The 14325-nt window shown below is 41.6% G+C and overlaps 1 protein-coding gene and 1 long non-coding RNA gene across 4 annotated transcripts; one reads left to right on the forward strand and one right to left on the reverse strand.

The window, feature by feature from the left end:
- Positions 1 to 3936: 3936 nt before the first annotated feature.
- Positions 3937 to 6345, reverse strand: LOC144031827 (uncharacterized). The gene is made up of 2 exons (XR_013287612.1): positions 5520 to 6345; positions 3937 to 5070 (listed from the first exon to the last, which is right to left on the reverse strand). It is a non-coding gene; the product is annotated as an uncharacterized LOC144031827 (long non-coding RNA).
- On the forward strand, positions 5934 to 14257 carry LOC144031824 (uncharacterized). Of its 3 annotated transcripts, none has more exons than XM_077539285.1 (5): positions 5934 to 6042; positions 6161 to 7097; positions 9609 to 9809; positions 11443 to 11653; positions 13313 to 14257. In XM_077539285.1, the coding sequence occupies exons 2-5, from the start codon at positions 6392 to 6394 to the stop codon at positions 13563 to 13565; spliced, it is 1371 nt and encodes a 456-aa protein (XP_077395411.1). In that variant the 5' UTR covers positions 5934 to 6042; positions 6161 to 6391; the 3' UTR covers positions 13566 to 14257. The 3 variants fall into 3 exon arrangements, with proteins under 3 accessions (XP_077395411.1, XP_077395412.1, XP_077395413.1); XM_077539286.1 differs by having other exon boundaries at positions 5942 to 6850; positions 6929 to 7097; XM_077539287.1 differs by having other exon boundaries at positions 5942 to 6850; positions 6932 to 7097.
- Positions 14258 to 14325: the final 68 nt, after the last annotated feature.

Genomic DNA, 14325 nt, shown 5'->3' on the forward strand with positions numbered 1-14325 from the left:
TCTCGACTATTATTGTTGATTTCAAAAAATCATTAAAAATTCATGGTTTGTTATCCCAGGACCAGACCAGTTCTAAGGGACACGACACCATCCCAGGTATCCAGCCAAACTACTTTGAACAAAATCTGATGTTGCATTTCAAAATAAAACCCATTTGAAAATTTAAATCTCGACTATTATTGTTGATTTCAAAAAAACATTACAAATTCATGGTTTGTTATCCCAGGACCAGACCAGTTCTAAGGGACACGACACCACCCCAGGTATCCAGCCAAAGTACTTTGAACAAAATCTGATGTTGCATTTCAAAATAAAACTCATTTGAACATTGCAATCTCGACTATAATCCCTGATTTCAAAAAATCATTAAAAATTCATGGTTTGTTATCCCAGGAACAGACCAGTTCTAAGGGACACTACACCACCCCAGGTATCCAACCAAAGTACTTTGAACAAAATCTGATGTTGCATTTCAAAATAAAACTCATTTGAACATTGCAATCTCGACTATTATTGTTGATTTAAAAAAATCATTAGAAATTCATGGTTTGTTATCCCAGGACCAGACCAGTTCTAAGGGACACGACACCATCCCAGGTATCCAGCCAAAGTACTTTGAACAAAATCTGATGTTGCATTTCAAAATAAAACTCATTTGAAAATTGCAATCTCGACTATAATCCCTGATTTCAAAAAATCATTAAAAATTCATGGTTTGTTATCCCAAGACCAGACCAGTTCTAAGGGACACTACACCACCCCAGGTATCCAGCCAAAGTACTTTGAACAAAATCTGATGTTGCATTTCAAAATAAAACTCATTTGAACATTGCAATCTCGACTATAATCCCTGATTTCAAAAAATCATTAAAAATTCATGGTTTGTTATCCCAGGACCAGACCAGTTCTAGGGGACACTACACCACCCCAGGTATCCAACCAAAGTACTTTGAACAAAATCTGATGTTGCATTTCAAAATAAAACTCATTGCGACTATTAAGTCGAGATTGCAATGTTCAAATGAGTTTTATTTTGAAATGCAACATCAGATTTTGTTCAAAGTACTTTGGCTGGATACCTGGGGTGGTGTAGTGTCCCTTAGAACTGGTCTGGTCTTGGGATAACAAACCATGAGTTTTTAATGATTTTTTTAAATCAGGGATTATAGTCGAGATTGCAATGTTCAAATTAGTTTTATTTTGAAATGCAACATCAGATTTTGTTCAAAGTACTTTGGCTGGATACCTGGGATGGCGTCGTGTCCCTTAGAACTGGTCTGGTCCTGGGATAACAAACCATGAATTTTTAATGATTTTTTGAAATCAGGGATTAATGTCGAGATTTCATTTTCAAATGAGTTTTATTTTGAAATGCAACATCAGATTTTGTTCAAAGTACTTTGGTTGGATACCTGGGGTGGTGTAGTGTCCCCTAGAACTGGTCTGGTCCTGGGATAACAAACCATGAATTTTTAATGATTTTTTTGAAATCAGGGATTATAGTCGAGATTGCAATGTTCAAATGAGTTTTATTTTGAAATGCAACATCAGATTTTGTTCAAAGTACTTTGGCTGGATACCTGGGGTGGTGTAGTGTCCCTTAGAACTGGTCTGGTCTTGGGATAACAAACCATGAGTTTTTAATGATTTTTTTAAATCAGGGATTATAGTCGAGATTGCAATGTTCAAATTAGTTTTATTTTGAAATGCAACATCAGATTTTGTTCAAAGTACTTTGGCTGGATACCTGGGATGGCGTCGTGTCCCTTAGAACTGGTCTGGTCCTGGGATAACAAACCATGAATTTTTAATGATTTTTTGAAATCAGGGATTAATGTCGAGATTTCATTTTCAAATGAGTTTTATTTTGAAATGCAACATCAGATTTTGTTCAAAGTACTTTGGTTGGATACCTGGGGTGGTGTAGTGTCCCCTAGAACTGGTCTGGTCCTGGGATAACAAACCATGAATTTTTAATGATTTTTTTGAAATCAGGGATTATAGTCGAGATTGCAATGTTCAAATGAGTTTTATTTTGAAATGCAACATCAGATTTTGTTCAAAGTACTTTGGCTGGATACCTGGGGTGGTGTAGTGTCCCTTAGAACTGGTCTGGTCTTGGGATAACAAACCATGAATTTTTAATGATTTTTTGAAATCAGGGATTATAGTCGAGATTGCAATGTTCAAATGAGTTTTATTTTGAAATGCAACATCAGATTTTGTTGAAAGTACTTTGGCTGGATACCTGGGGTGGTGTAGTGTCCCTTAGAACTGGTCTGGTTCTGGAATAACAAACCGTTATTTTTTTATGATTCTTTATTTTAAACCCTAAACCAGGTGTTGAGCAGCTTTTATTTTGAAGGTGGCCAGCGCAGGGGCACGGCGGCATGTTACCGTAATGCACAGTATTAACAATCGTTGGGGCGGCTGGCTTGACTTCGTCTTTTCGAGTGGCGGCTGGCTTGACCGCAGTGTTGGACTGGACGCTAACTTCCGAATCGAAGACTACTTTCAACATTTTCATAACGGTAAGTAGCATAAAAGTAGCATCTTTTAACTTGGCCACTATCACACACAGGCTTCCAAGACAATCAAAATTGTATGTAATAGTTACATACACGACATTGGCAATGGATGTGCATAGTTATGATGAAGAAAAAAAAATCGCCACCCCCTTTCTTTATTTTCTTATGCATTTTTAGTGCCTAGTGCCACCAAATGTATATCGTGTAACTAACAGACAGAAAAAAACATGGAATGTCCAAAAGCACTGTTAACACAATGCCATAGTTACTGATTTGTAAGTACGTTAGTGATATTGATTAGAAAATCGTGGACAATTACGAGATATCAGCTCTTGAATTCAATTCACGAGTTAATTCTGTTGTCATTACCTGTATACTTGTGCACATAAATGCCATCTCAAACAAATCACTAAAGCAGCCTTTAACACCTAAAAGACTTCGACCGAAGGGTTGCATGCTCCATACCAGAAGAACCTGACTCATGCTTTTATTTCCAGTAGACTTGATTATTGCAAAGGTCTTCTGACTGTTCTCCCTCAAAAGAGCATCACATTATAGCTGCAGAGGTTATGAAGTGGTTACCCTTAGTTGTACTAGACATTTAACATGAACAAGAAACTGTAGAAACATGGATGGTCACATTGTTTTCCCATAACTACATGAAGATGGATGGATATGATTGTTTCACGTTTTACAATTAATAACCTTGAGCTTTTGTTTGTTTCCAATTTACCAGGTAAACCAATCCAGATTGCGCATCGTTTCTATATCCGGGTCACAGTCATCAATAAGATGTCTAAGGATAGAGAGTACAGCTGAGATGGATGGGACGGCGATGGATGGCTCCACAATAGCAGTCTACCATGCCTACTGTGTGTAAAACTTGAAATAAAAAGTGCAAAGATGCACTGTAACTGAGGACGATTCATTTGATTTAAAAACAAAATGTACAGTTTGCTATTTGTTGATCGATAATGCATCATTAAGTGTCAATTACAAATACAATGTGTAATATATTTTCATCTGTGGAACCTCTTGGGTCTTGCATTCTCAATACATCATCGTGAGTACAGTACTCTGAGGTCTTCTTGGTCAATGATGGGCAAATGTGCAGTGTGTGCACTTCCGCACTTTAATCTTGAAACCATAAATGTGTCATGTACTGCATTGGCACTGTACCTGCAATAGTATTTTGGTTATTGTTTACAGGTTGTTCCGAATACAGTGTGTGTGACACTTTTTATTTTTCTAATTGTCAATGATACTGTTTGCAAGACACATTTAAATAAGTTCAGTAAAAGTGTCGACAACTTACAGGAGAATTTTTTTTAAAAAAATGTTTGATTTGGTATGCTGCAAAACAGGCCATTACTGACACGAAGCGAGGAGGTAGGACTCAGACGCAGAGTGACAGTTGGCCAACAAGGCTGCAGCTTTAATGAATCGAACCAAAAAACACCTCTCAAAGAGGGAAAAAAGGCAGAACAAAAAGAGCTCCAAACTGGAGATAAAACAAGGGCACTCAAAAACAGGGACAACTAAAGGCGCTCCGCTAGGGAGGAAAACAAGGGGCAAACTAAGGGCGCAAGACAAGGCAAGGCAAGGCAAGGCAAGGCAAGGCAAGGCAAGGCAAGGCAAGGCAAGGCAAGGCAAGGCAAGGCAAGGCAAGGCAAGGCAAGACATGGACTGTGGATCAAGGACTGTGAGGACGCTTCCATGCACTGAGATGTGACACTTCGGCACTGAGGGAATGATTCAGGTGGCTTTTATGTCCGGGTTGATTGGGAACAGGTGGTGGTAATCATGGGCGTGGACCGGTAATCAGTGAGCTGCAGGAAGGGTAAGTGACCTGGGGTGAGATGAGAGTTAGTATTTTCAAAATAAAACAGGAACCTGACTGTGAAAAATAAGAGCATGACCCGCCTCTCTGGTGGCGGCGTGACAATTACAACTATTCGAACTTCAAATTATGATAGTCCAATGTTAATGTTGTCATTCTTCAGGAGCTCTTGATTTCTCTGCTGTTAAGCTCAAGCTTCACGTTCTGACTCTTCCTACAGACATTTTAATGACTAAGTCAAATTGGTCTCATCAGCTGGCTCAAAAACGTCAGGAATTAGGGCTGCACAAAATTGGAAAATCATGCAATACGCGATTTTGCTGAATATAGCAATAGATATTGCAATATTTAATATGGATCTAAAGAAATGACTGATGATGATTTTATTATCTAATGAACAAATTATATTTCTCATGCAGTAAAATGTATTCAGAGTTATTTAATTGTAATGACTTCAATAATGTTCAACTAGTGGATGGTGGTGCACATTTTAGCAAGTGGCTGACTGGTCAAATTCAGATAAAAGCAAAAAATTCCATATGAAACTTATTGCATGTCTGTTATATGCATATTGCATGGGCCAATATCGCGTATCAATATTTTTTCCACTCCACTTCTTCATCTTCTGCTTCTCGTGGTGTTTTTGACACTTCTGTTGTGGTGTCATCAGGTGCATTCTGGGTCCTTTGTCATCTTTGTTGCCTGGTAATAAAAACAAAACCCAAGGTTAGCGCTCAGATTTTTAATTGTCTATCTGTTGTTATGGAAAAATGACAAGATCAACCATGTTTCTCACATTAGTAAAACAATTATTTTGGGCAAACATGTTTATTTCAACAGCTGCTAGTCATGGTGTATGGTTGTCTTGTAACCAAAATGAATTCAATTCTTACGTCAATAACTATGGCATTGGACTGCCAAACAGTGCTCTTAGGTATTCAATGTTTTCTATTATTCACGATATACCTTTAGTGGTACCAGGCACTAATTACTAAAGAAAAATGGATGGTCTAACATTTTCTTTTCTACTTCTTATACAACGCCACTCATGGCATGCATTGTTTAAGATTGTAATGATAGTAGCACGATCAAAAGAGGACAAAACTATAGGATTTACTGACTTAAATACAGTACAGTATTTTGTAACTTACCATAATGAAAACGTAAGTAGCAGGTTAGCCTCTTTTTTTTTTTCTTCTATATTATGCCGTCATCCAACATCACCATGAGCGCTAAAACTTGTTTTCCCTCCTTCTTCCGCTAAGCAGGAAAGCAGTTAGGAGCTGATTCATCCCGTAACATAACAAAACTTCTATTAAGTAAATAAAAGTCAGCAGAAATACAGACAAAAATTCAAACAGGAAAGGACCGAGTGCTTGTTAAAAAAAATAAAATAAAAAATAAAATAAAAATTCGAAGAAGCGCCCACGATGCAACGCGGCGTGACGACACGTTGTCAAAGTTCTGCCTGATTGGATATTAAACAGCCAATCAGGATTTGCTCTCCTGTCCGACTCCTGATTGGTAAGGAATTGTGGCACAAATATTACGCCTCGACCCTTGCATCGCAAGCGTAAATCAGTTTCGTACGTGTTGAGGAGAGACGTAGCAAGCGTGCGCGAGGACTGTTTTGTACGCACGAAACACATTTTGTACGTACGAAACACATTTTTGGTACGTACGAAACACATTTTGTACGTACGAAACACATTTTGTTACGCACGGAATTGTGACATAAATCTAACGCCATACCTCCTCCTGTGTGCTGGTGGCGCTGACGCGGTCGAAGCAGCATTGATTTGGCCGGCAGCTGCCGCGTCACCGGAAGTGACGCGAGTCATCCTCCGGCTTGCGGGGGACAATGGACGAGAGCGAAAAAGCGAGCGTTGCGTTCACCGCCACCGCCAAGCAACACTGACCCGAGAAGGATCCTGACAGCGATGACGTTTAAGCGGCGCTAGACAACGACGACCGAGGCCTCCCGTCGCGAGCCTTTTTAAGCCGGCGCCCCTCGCCCGCCGCCATGTCGGAGCTGCCGCCGCTGCCCCCGGAGCTGTGGGTGTCGGTGCTGAGCTTCTTGGGCCCCGCCGACATGCAGTCGGTGCGCTGCTCGTGCCGGGCCCTGCGCCTGCTTGCCGACCACCCGTACCTGTGGCGCGGCCAGACGGTGGTGCTGTCCGACCTGCGCCGCTACACCTTCGGCTTCTGGGACACGCTGCGCCGGCGCAAGCAGACGCGCGTGGCCGTGCGCCACCTGCGCCGCAAGGAGTGGCGGCGCCTGGTCAAGTTCCTGCCGTCGCTCAGCGCCGTGGCCTTCGTCAACGGCGGCCGCGTCTACAAGCAGAAGTACCTGGACCACCTGCTGCAGTTCTCGGACGTGCGCGAGCTGGCCGTGCGCGACGCCGCCTGGGCCGAGCCCATGCTGGGGCCGGTCCTGGGCGCGCACCTCAGCGCCCGGCTCACGCACCTCAGCGTGTGCAACGTGCGCTTGCGCTCGGCCGCCGACTTCGTGCGGGCCCTGGCGGGTTTGGTCAACCTGCGCTCTCTGCTCTTCCACCAGCAGGGCGAGGGCTGTGGCCTGGACCGTGTGCGCCCGGTGCCCCGCGAAGACTTCCACCGCATGCTGAGCGGCCTGGCCAAGCTTACGAACCTGTCTTGGGGCATGCGTGGCGAGCCCCAGGAGCCCCTGCCCGACGACTACCTCAGCCCGACGGACCCCAGGCGCCCGGGTAGGTCGACAAAAGCCCACTTCCCACTTCCTACCTTCTCGCTCCAACATTTAGGGTAAGGAAGTTTAAAATAATACTTAAAAATAATAATTAATAAGGGGAGAAAACCTAATAAATTAAAACTGTATACAAGTCCTCCATCAAATGCGTAAGAAGGAAACAAAGTTTTCAACCTAGATTTAAAAGCATTTACACTCAACTCAAGTTTATTTATCTAGCGCTTTCAAACAACCTGAACTCTCACAAAGCGCTTTACAGAAACACAAAAAAACAAACACAACATAAAACATTAACACCAATACAATACAATCACAACAAATCAACATTCTTCCATCCCTACATATGCTTTGATGTTTGAAGCAGGGCTGGGCAATATGACCCAAATTTCATATCACGGTATAAACTGCATTCCTTCACAGTAATGGTATACATCACGAAGAATTAAGTGTTTGTTTGTTTGTTTTTTGTTAATTTTTGGCAGCTTAACGATGCATTCGGATGAATGGATGACGGAAAGATGAAGTTTCTTTATGATGAAAGAGGACAGAATCATGGGCTGACTTCACTTTTGTCGGCAGCCTCTTCCATTTGTGTGCAGCACAACAACTAAATACAGCTTCACCGTGTTTGCTTCAAACTAGTTGGCCCAAGTCTAGATATCAGTAGACAAAAAAAACAAAACATCTGCACTTAATTTGCTTTCATTTTTTGATAATCGAATTAGGGCTCTCAACTCTCAACTCAACTTTATTTATATAGCGCTTTCAAACAGCCTGAGCTGGCACAAAGCTCTTTACAGAAACACTAAAAACTAAGATAACATAAAACATTAACACCAATACAATACAATCACAAAAAAAATGAACATTCTTCCATCCCTACATACGCTTTGATGTTTGAAGCAGGGCTGGGCAATATGACCCAAATTTCATATCACGGTATAAACTGCATTCCTTCACAGTAATGGTATACATCACGAAGAATTAAGTGTTTGGTTTTTTTTGTTAAGTTTTGGCAGCTTAACGATGCATTCGGATGAATGGATGACGGAAAGATGAAGTTTCTTTAGCCAAGTATGGCGTATTTATTACGGAGCACAACAAAGTACCCAGACTCAAAGTAAAAAGAAGATAAAAGAAAAGTGTTAGAGCGCCTCACAGGGGCACAAGCGCAACATTACACATCAACTGACACTGAGGACATAATCTCTCAACATTTATTTTATTTTTTTAAATAAATAATTTGCTCGCTGGTTTATATAGTCCTTTATAGAAGCTAAATGGATAATAAAAGAAAAACAATTAAATAATAAATTAACTTTGGATAACATTTACTGTGCAAATCTGAACTCCTGATTAAAAGTCAGCACCCTCTAGTACAAAATAGTGCAAACAAGTAAAAATGTAATGATATTTGAAATGAAAAGAGCTCAACTGACTTGGAGCAAGCCTTCACTTGAAGATGACAAGTTTTGTAAGCAGCACGTCCACCGCATGCTCTTGATGGATTCCCCTTTGAAAAAGCTTGAACAATTGAGCTACGCTGTTTGGTAGGACGGCAAACAAACGTTTGTCTTCTTTCCCATATTTGTGGAGCCTTTTTTTTTTTTTCTTTTGTTTTTGGAGCTGCTTAATTCCATGGATGTAAAGCAAGGCTTTTATTAAACAATAAAAAAAGACAATATAGCAAATGAACAATATTTTTTTTCCTATATATATGTGTGTGTGTATATATATATATATATATATATATATATATATATATATATATATATATATATATATATATATATAATACCATCAGTTTTAAATTCTGATTGCGTGAAGAAGCAACTTTATTTTCTTGTCTAGAAGCAAAGCGTAATGAGCTACAGCTGTCAAATTAAATTGATTCATCGACAAGTAATCAAACACAACAAACAATTGAACGTAAGTATAAAAAAAAAAAAAAAAAAGTTTTCCAAAACTGAAAAGGACTGAAACGTCCGCTTGTTGGGATGAAGCCCAACGAAATTCCACTGGAATTGGCCCAGTTCACATGGAGCATTTTCATTTCATTGAGGTTTCCATGGAAACCCAGCATGAGATCCAACTTGAACTCTGACGGGGCAATAATGATGTTTCAACTTGGGACCGTCTGGGTCATGCCAACGAAGGACCTCATCATAAATACCATTTGTGTCACCACCACACAGGGCACACGAAACTGTACGTTTTGCCATATCCCGTATTATTCTATTTGACATGACGGGCTGTGCTACGTCATATCCGGTTTGGTGCGATGAAATTGACCCGCCAGGAAGATTTTCAGCACCTAATTCAAATCTGGTGAAATACTGGTTGCAGATTGGAGGAAGTGTTGCTTGTGGCGTGCGTTGTTGAATGCAACATTTTCAAAGGGGTCCCAGACACTCGGATGTTTTGTCTGTTTGAATGAGTGGCGTGATGGACGGATCGGCTAAATATTGTCGATTTCAAGGTGTCAATGTGTCAATGTGTCGGTGTGGTTCAGGCTCGCAGTATGTGGGTCCGGCCCTGACCAGTCTGGAGCTGGTGGACTACCCCGAGACCATTCTGCCCTACAACGCGCTGCGTAGTTTGACGTCCCTGCGCTCGCTCACCGTGCATTACCGCTACATCCGCGATGGGCTGGACTGCCGCCTGGCGTCATGGCTGGCGCCCCTCAAGCACCTGGAGACCCTCAGCATCGTCGGTGAGTCGACTGTTGCGTGCATGCGTGCGTGCTCCGATCAGATATTCAGTCATACATGGACATCTGCAAAAATACTAAAATATTTGATGGATGGATGGATGGATGGATGTGGAGATAGATAAAGAGCGAGACAGTGGTACCTCTACTTACGAACGTCTCTTCATACGAAATTTTTGAGTTACGAAACGCCTCAACGGGAAAATAGTGCCTCTTGTTACGAAAGACATTTCAATATATGAAAGGTAAAAATACAGTATTGAATGCAACATACTTTAAGCTATGGCTATTACCTAGCATCTTTCTGGCATCCCATTGGCAAGAAGAACCTTTACCATAGGTATCTATAAGCCTAGATAATAGATCGGTGTCTATGCAGCGTCCTCGTCATTCATCTCTCTGGCCATGAGGTGTTCCGATAGTTTTTCGGGAATGTATTAAATAACTGCCGACGAATTTGTGCAAAAATTCAAACAATTGGTGATTGATGAAGGCACAGTAAGTTTTTAATTGTGACGAGACGGACCTTTTTTTTAGAAAAAGATGCCTCGCCATACCTGAAGTTTCCATGAAGTTTCGGAATTTGTTGAAAAGAATCACCCAGAAAAAGTGTTCACCAGTCAGGCGATCGCTCACTAAGATGATGTTTGCCTCAGACATTTTCGAGGGATTTAAAAAAAAAAAAAAAAAGCAGACAACCATGGATCAGTTATTTATAAAACACCAGGCAAAAACACTTCTGAGAGAGAACATGAACCAAAGAGAGCAAAAAAAAAAACCCGATTAGGACAGCAGTTAAAAAGGTAAATGACCATCATTTTTATTCTTTATTCTTTGTTTTTTACATTATGCACAACTCTCATTTATTGTGCAAAAATCCTATTGTAACATGTATTTGTTACATGCTTTGATTAATTTTTTATGTTTTATAAAACATTTATGTGGGGCGGCACGGTAGTCGAGTGGTTAGCACGTCCGCTTCCCAGTTCTGAGGTCTCTGGTTCGAGTCCAGGCTCGGACCTTCCTGGGTGGAGTTTGCATGTTCTCCCCGTGCCCGCGTGGGTCTTCTCCGGGTACTCCGGTCTCCTCCCACATTCCAAAGACATGCATGGCAGGTTAATTGGGTGCTCCGAATTGTCCCTAGGTGTGCGTGTGAGTGTGGATGGTTGTTCGTCTCTGTGTGCCCTGCGATTGGTTGGCAACCAGTCCAGGGTGTCCCCCGCCTACTGCCCAGAGCCAGCTGAGATAGGCGCCAGCAGCCCCCGCGACCCCTGTGAGGAATAAGCGGTCAAGAAAATGGATGGATGGATGGAAAACATTTGTCTGAATTTTGGGAGGCTTGGAACGGATAAGGGCATTTACATGGAAAATGCGTCTCTACTTACAAAATTTTCTACTTAAGATCTTCCTTACAGAACCAATTAATTTCGTAAGTAGAGGTACCACTGTATATGTATAGATATAGATTAGTATACATCCCACAATGATGTTGTTGACAAAAGGTTGAGAATCTGTGAATTGAGCCAAATAGTTGTGTAAGTGAATTTGACTAGTTTGTCATCTCTGGCCGTTATTGGGTGAATTTCCATGCCGACTGAAATGTTGACGGCGAATTGACTCGGCGTCCTGTCGTCAGGCGGGAACTCGCTGTCGCTGTACACTACCACCATCCCGGCCAGCGTCACGCGGCTCACGCTGCGCGTGGCCATCACGCTGAAGGACTTGGACTCCATCGCGCCCAAAGTTCTAGCCCTCGAGCACCTGGACATCGAGCAGAACCGCTCCAGCGGAAGCCTGTGCCGACGCATCCCCATGCTCTTCCCTCAACTGCGGACGCTGCGCATACGGTGAGTGGGTCGGCCTCGCGATGACGCCCGGCACGAGTGCAGACTGTGGGACAGGACAAAGGACGGCGGCAGGGAACAGGACAATTTGAGACAACGCAGGACAAAACAAGTAAAGGAAAATGGCAAGACAGGCTTAAGACGTGACAAGATAATACGAGGACAGGATCAGTGGAGACGATACTGGGCAGGACAAGGGAAGGCAGGACAAGACAAAGAAGGAAATGGGAGGATACTCAAAGACAGGAGAGGACAGGGCAAGAAAATAGGCACAGGACAGAACTGGAAAAGACGAGGCATGATAGGACAGACTATCTCTAGGCAATGCAGGACAAGTAACACAAGACAGGACAAGATAAGTTGAGACAGGACTGAGTAGGACGGGTACCAAAGACGCTACGTTTTTTTAGTTTGGACTGATGTGGGTGTCTACTACTGAACGCCGATTCATGTGAAGTCAAACGGTGCCCAGTTTCGGTTCCAGAGCGCATTTTTTTGTTGTCAATTTTCCAGGGCACACTTGAAAGCAGCTAGCATCCGATGTCAGCCACTGGCGCTTAACTTTGACGCCAAATACTTTTCCGGGTTTGGAAGCCAGCGAGAGATATATATATATATATATATATATATATAATATGTAAAAACTAGGGCTGCACGATATTGGAAAAACATGCGATATACTTGCTGAACATAGCGATATCGATATTATTGCGATATTTAACATGTACCTAAAGAAATTACATTTTTATTACCTAACGAAAGAAAAACATTTTTCATGGGTCAAAATAAGCAACCTTCATGTAATCTTAGTTAATTAATTGTAATTATGTCTTGATAATTTTCAACTATTGAATGGCGATGCACATTTTAGTTAGCATCTGACTGGTCAAATTCATATAAAAAGCATAAAATTCCATATAAAACTTATTGCGTGCCTTTTGCGATATGCATATTGCAAGGGCCAATATCGCGATATCGATATTTTTTCGTTATATTGTGCAGCCCTAGTAAAATCATTTATTTAATTTGTAATTATATTTTTTATGTCCTTTTTTTTTTTTTTTCATTTTTAGTCATTGATGTATTTATTTAGTCATTTATGTATTTATTTCGTCATTTATTTATTTTGAATTTTGGCAGTTTAAGTCGTACTGCCAAGTTGAAATGATATTCAAATGAGGGGGCGGTCCTAAGTGTGTCTTGGGTTGGACTCAGCCGTTGCAAACTGCCTGTCATTGGTCGAGTGAGCAGCTTGAGTCCAATCCAAGACACGCTTAGGACCGCCCCCTCATTTGAATAACATTTTGACTTGGCATTACAGACTAAAACTTACAAAATTCAAAATAAATACATGAATAAATACATAAATAAATGACTAAAAGTCGAAAATAAAATGTATATAAAAAATTAAATACAAATGTATTTATTTCTGTAAATATATTTTTTTGTTCTTTTTATTACCATTTATATGTATTTTTTTTGTGTATAATTTTCGAATTATATGTTTTTATATCAGTTTTTATTTTCACTTGTGATTTATTTCGAATTTTGGCAGTTTTGGTCCTCGATATTGTAGCTTGTTTTTGCCTGAGCACAGCGGCTGGACTTTTTGGTGTTGACGCAGATGTATGCGGGTTTTCCGACCCCTCCTCCTCCGGGCAGGTTCTTCCGCCGCGAGCCCGAGAAGGACCTGCTGAGCCTGCAGCGCCTTCGCCACCTGGAACGTTTGGAGCTGCTGGTGGAGCGCTCCTTCATCCTGCGCGACTACCTGAACGGCCACCCGTGGCCCAGCCCCTGCGTCCAGGAGCTCATCGATCAGCTGGTGCGGCTGTCGGCCAATCGCATCACCGTGGTGACGGCCATGCGCCGGCGAAATCCGCTCAGAGAGTGCAACTGCGTCTGGGAGGGTGACTGACTGATGGACGGACTGACTGACGGGGACCCACTTGGAACGCCCGACAACATCTCCATGACTCGCCTAACCCGAGCTTACCCGCAGACAGACAGACTGACAGACTACCTGAGTCCTGCGGACACAGTCGGACTGGACGACATCGTGTTTGGGGTTGGACAAAGCAAGACGAGACTGCCATGTTGGACGTGACACTGGACAGGGCGCAACAAGATGGGAATGAACAGGAATTAGTTATCATTGGACGAAAAATAAGCAGTATTTAGTGTCTAAAGTGTAAAAGTTGTATTTGTTTCTTGTGTCAATACCTCAAGCTTGAAGTTCTTTGTTTTTATTTTGGTGCGACGTCATGTGGACTCGTTGAAGTAACAACGTTACGTCTTGAATTTAATTTGGATTAGGATTGAGACTGCTGAGCTGAAAAGGCTTTTGTACATTTGTTATCACAAGGTGAAGAAATGAAACCATTTGATGCTTTTTTTTTTTTCTGCATGAGATGATTTGGTAGCACAAAATGACTGAGTGGTCAGCTCTTCTGTTGAGGATTCATCGTAGGAAAAACTTTATTTGAATTTTAAAGCGACAAGTCCGTGAAAATTTGTTTAAGGCCCAGGGGCGTCAAACTTTTTTTTGGTGCAAGAAGTTGCAGTCACCATTGATCTAGAGACATTCCAATAAACACTTGAGTAAATGAACTGACCATTTGGTAAAGTTATTTAAATCATCGACTAACAGTTAAGACCCACTGAAAGTTGTCCAAATC

This window comes from Festucalex cinctus, chromosome 12 (genome assembly GCF_051991245.1).
Source record: "Festucalex cinctus isolate MCC-2025b chromosome 12, RoL_Fcin_1.0, whole genome shotgun sequence".
Classification (NCBI taxonomy): Eukaryota; Metazoa; Chordata; class Actinopteri; order Syngnathiformes; family Syngnathidae; genus Festucalex; species Festucalex cinctus.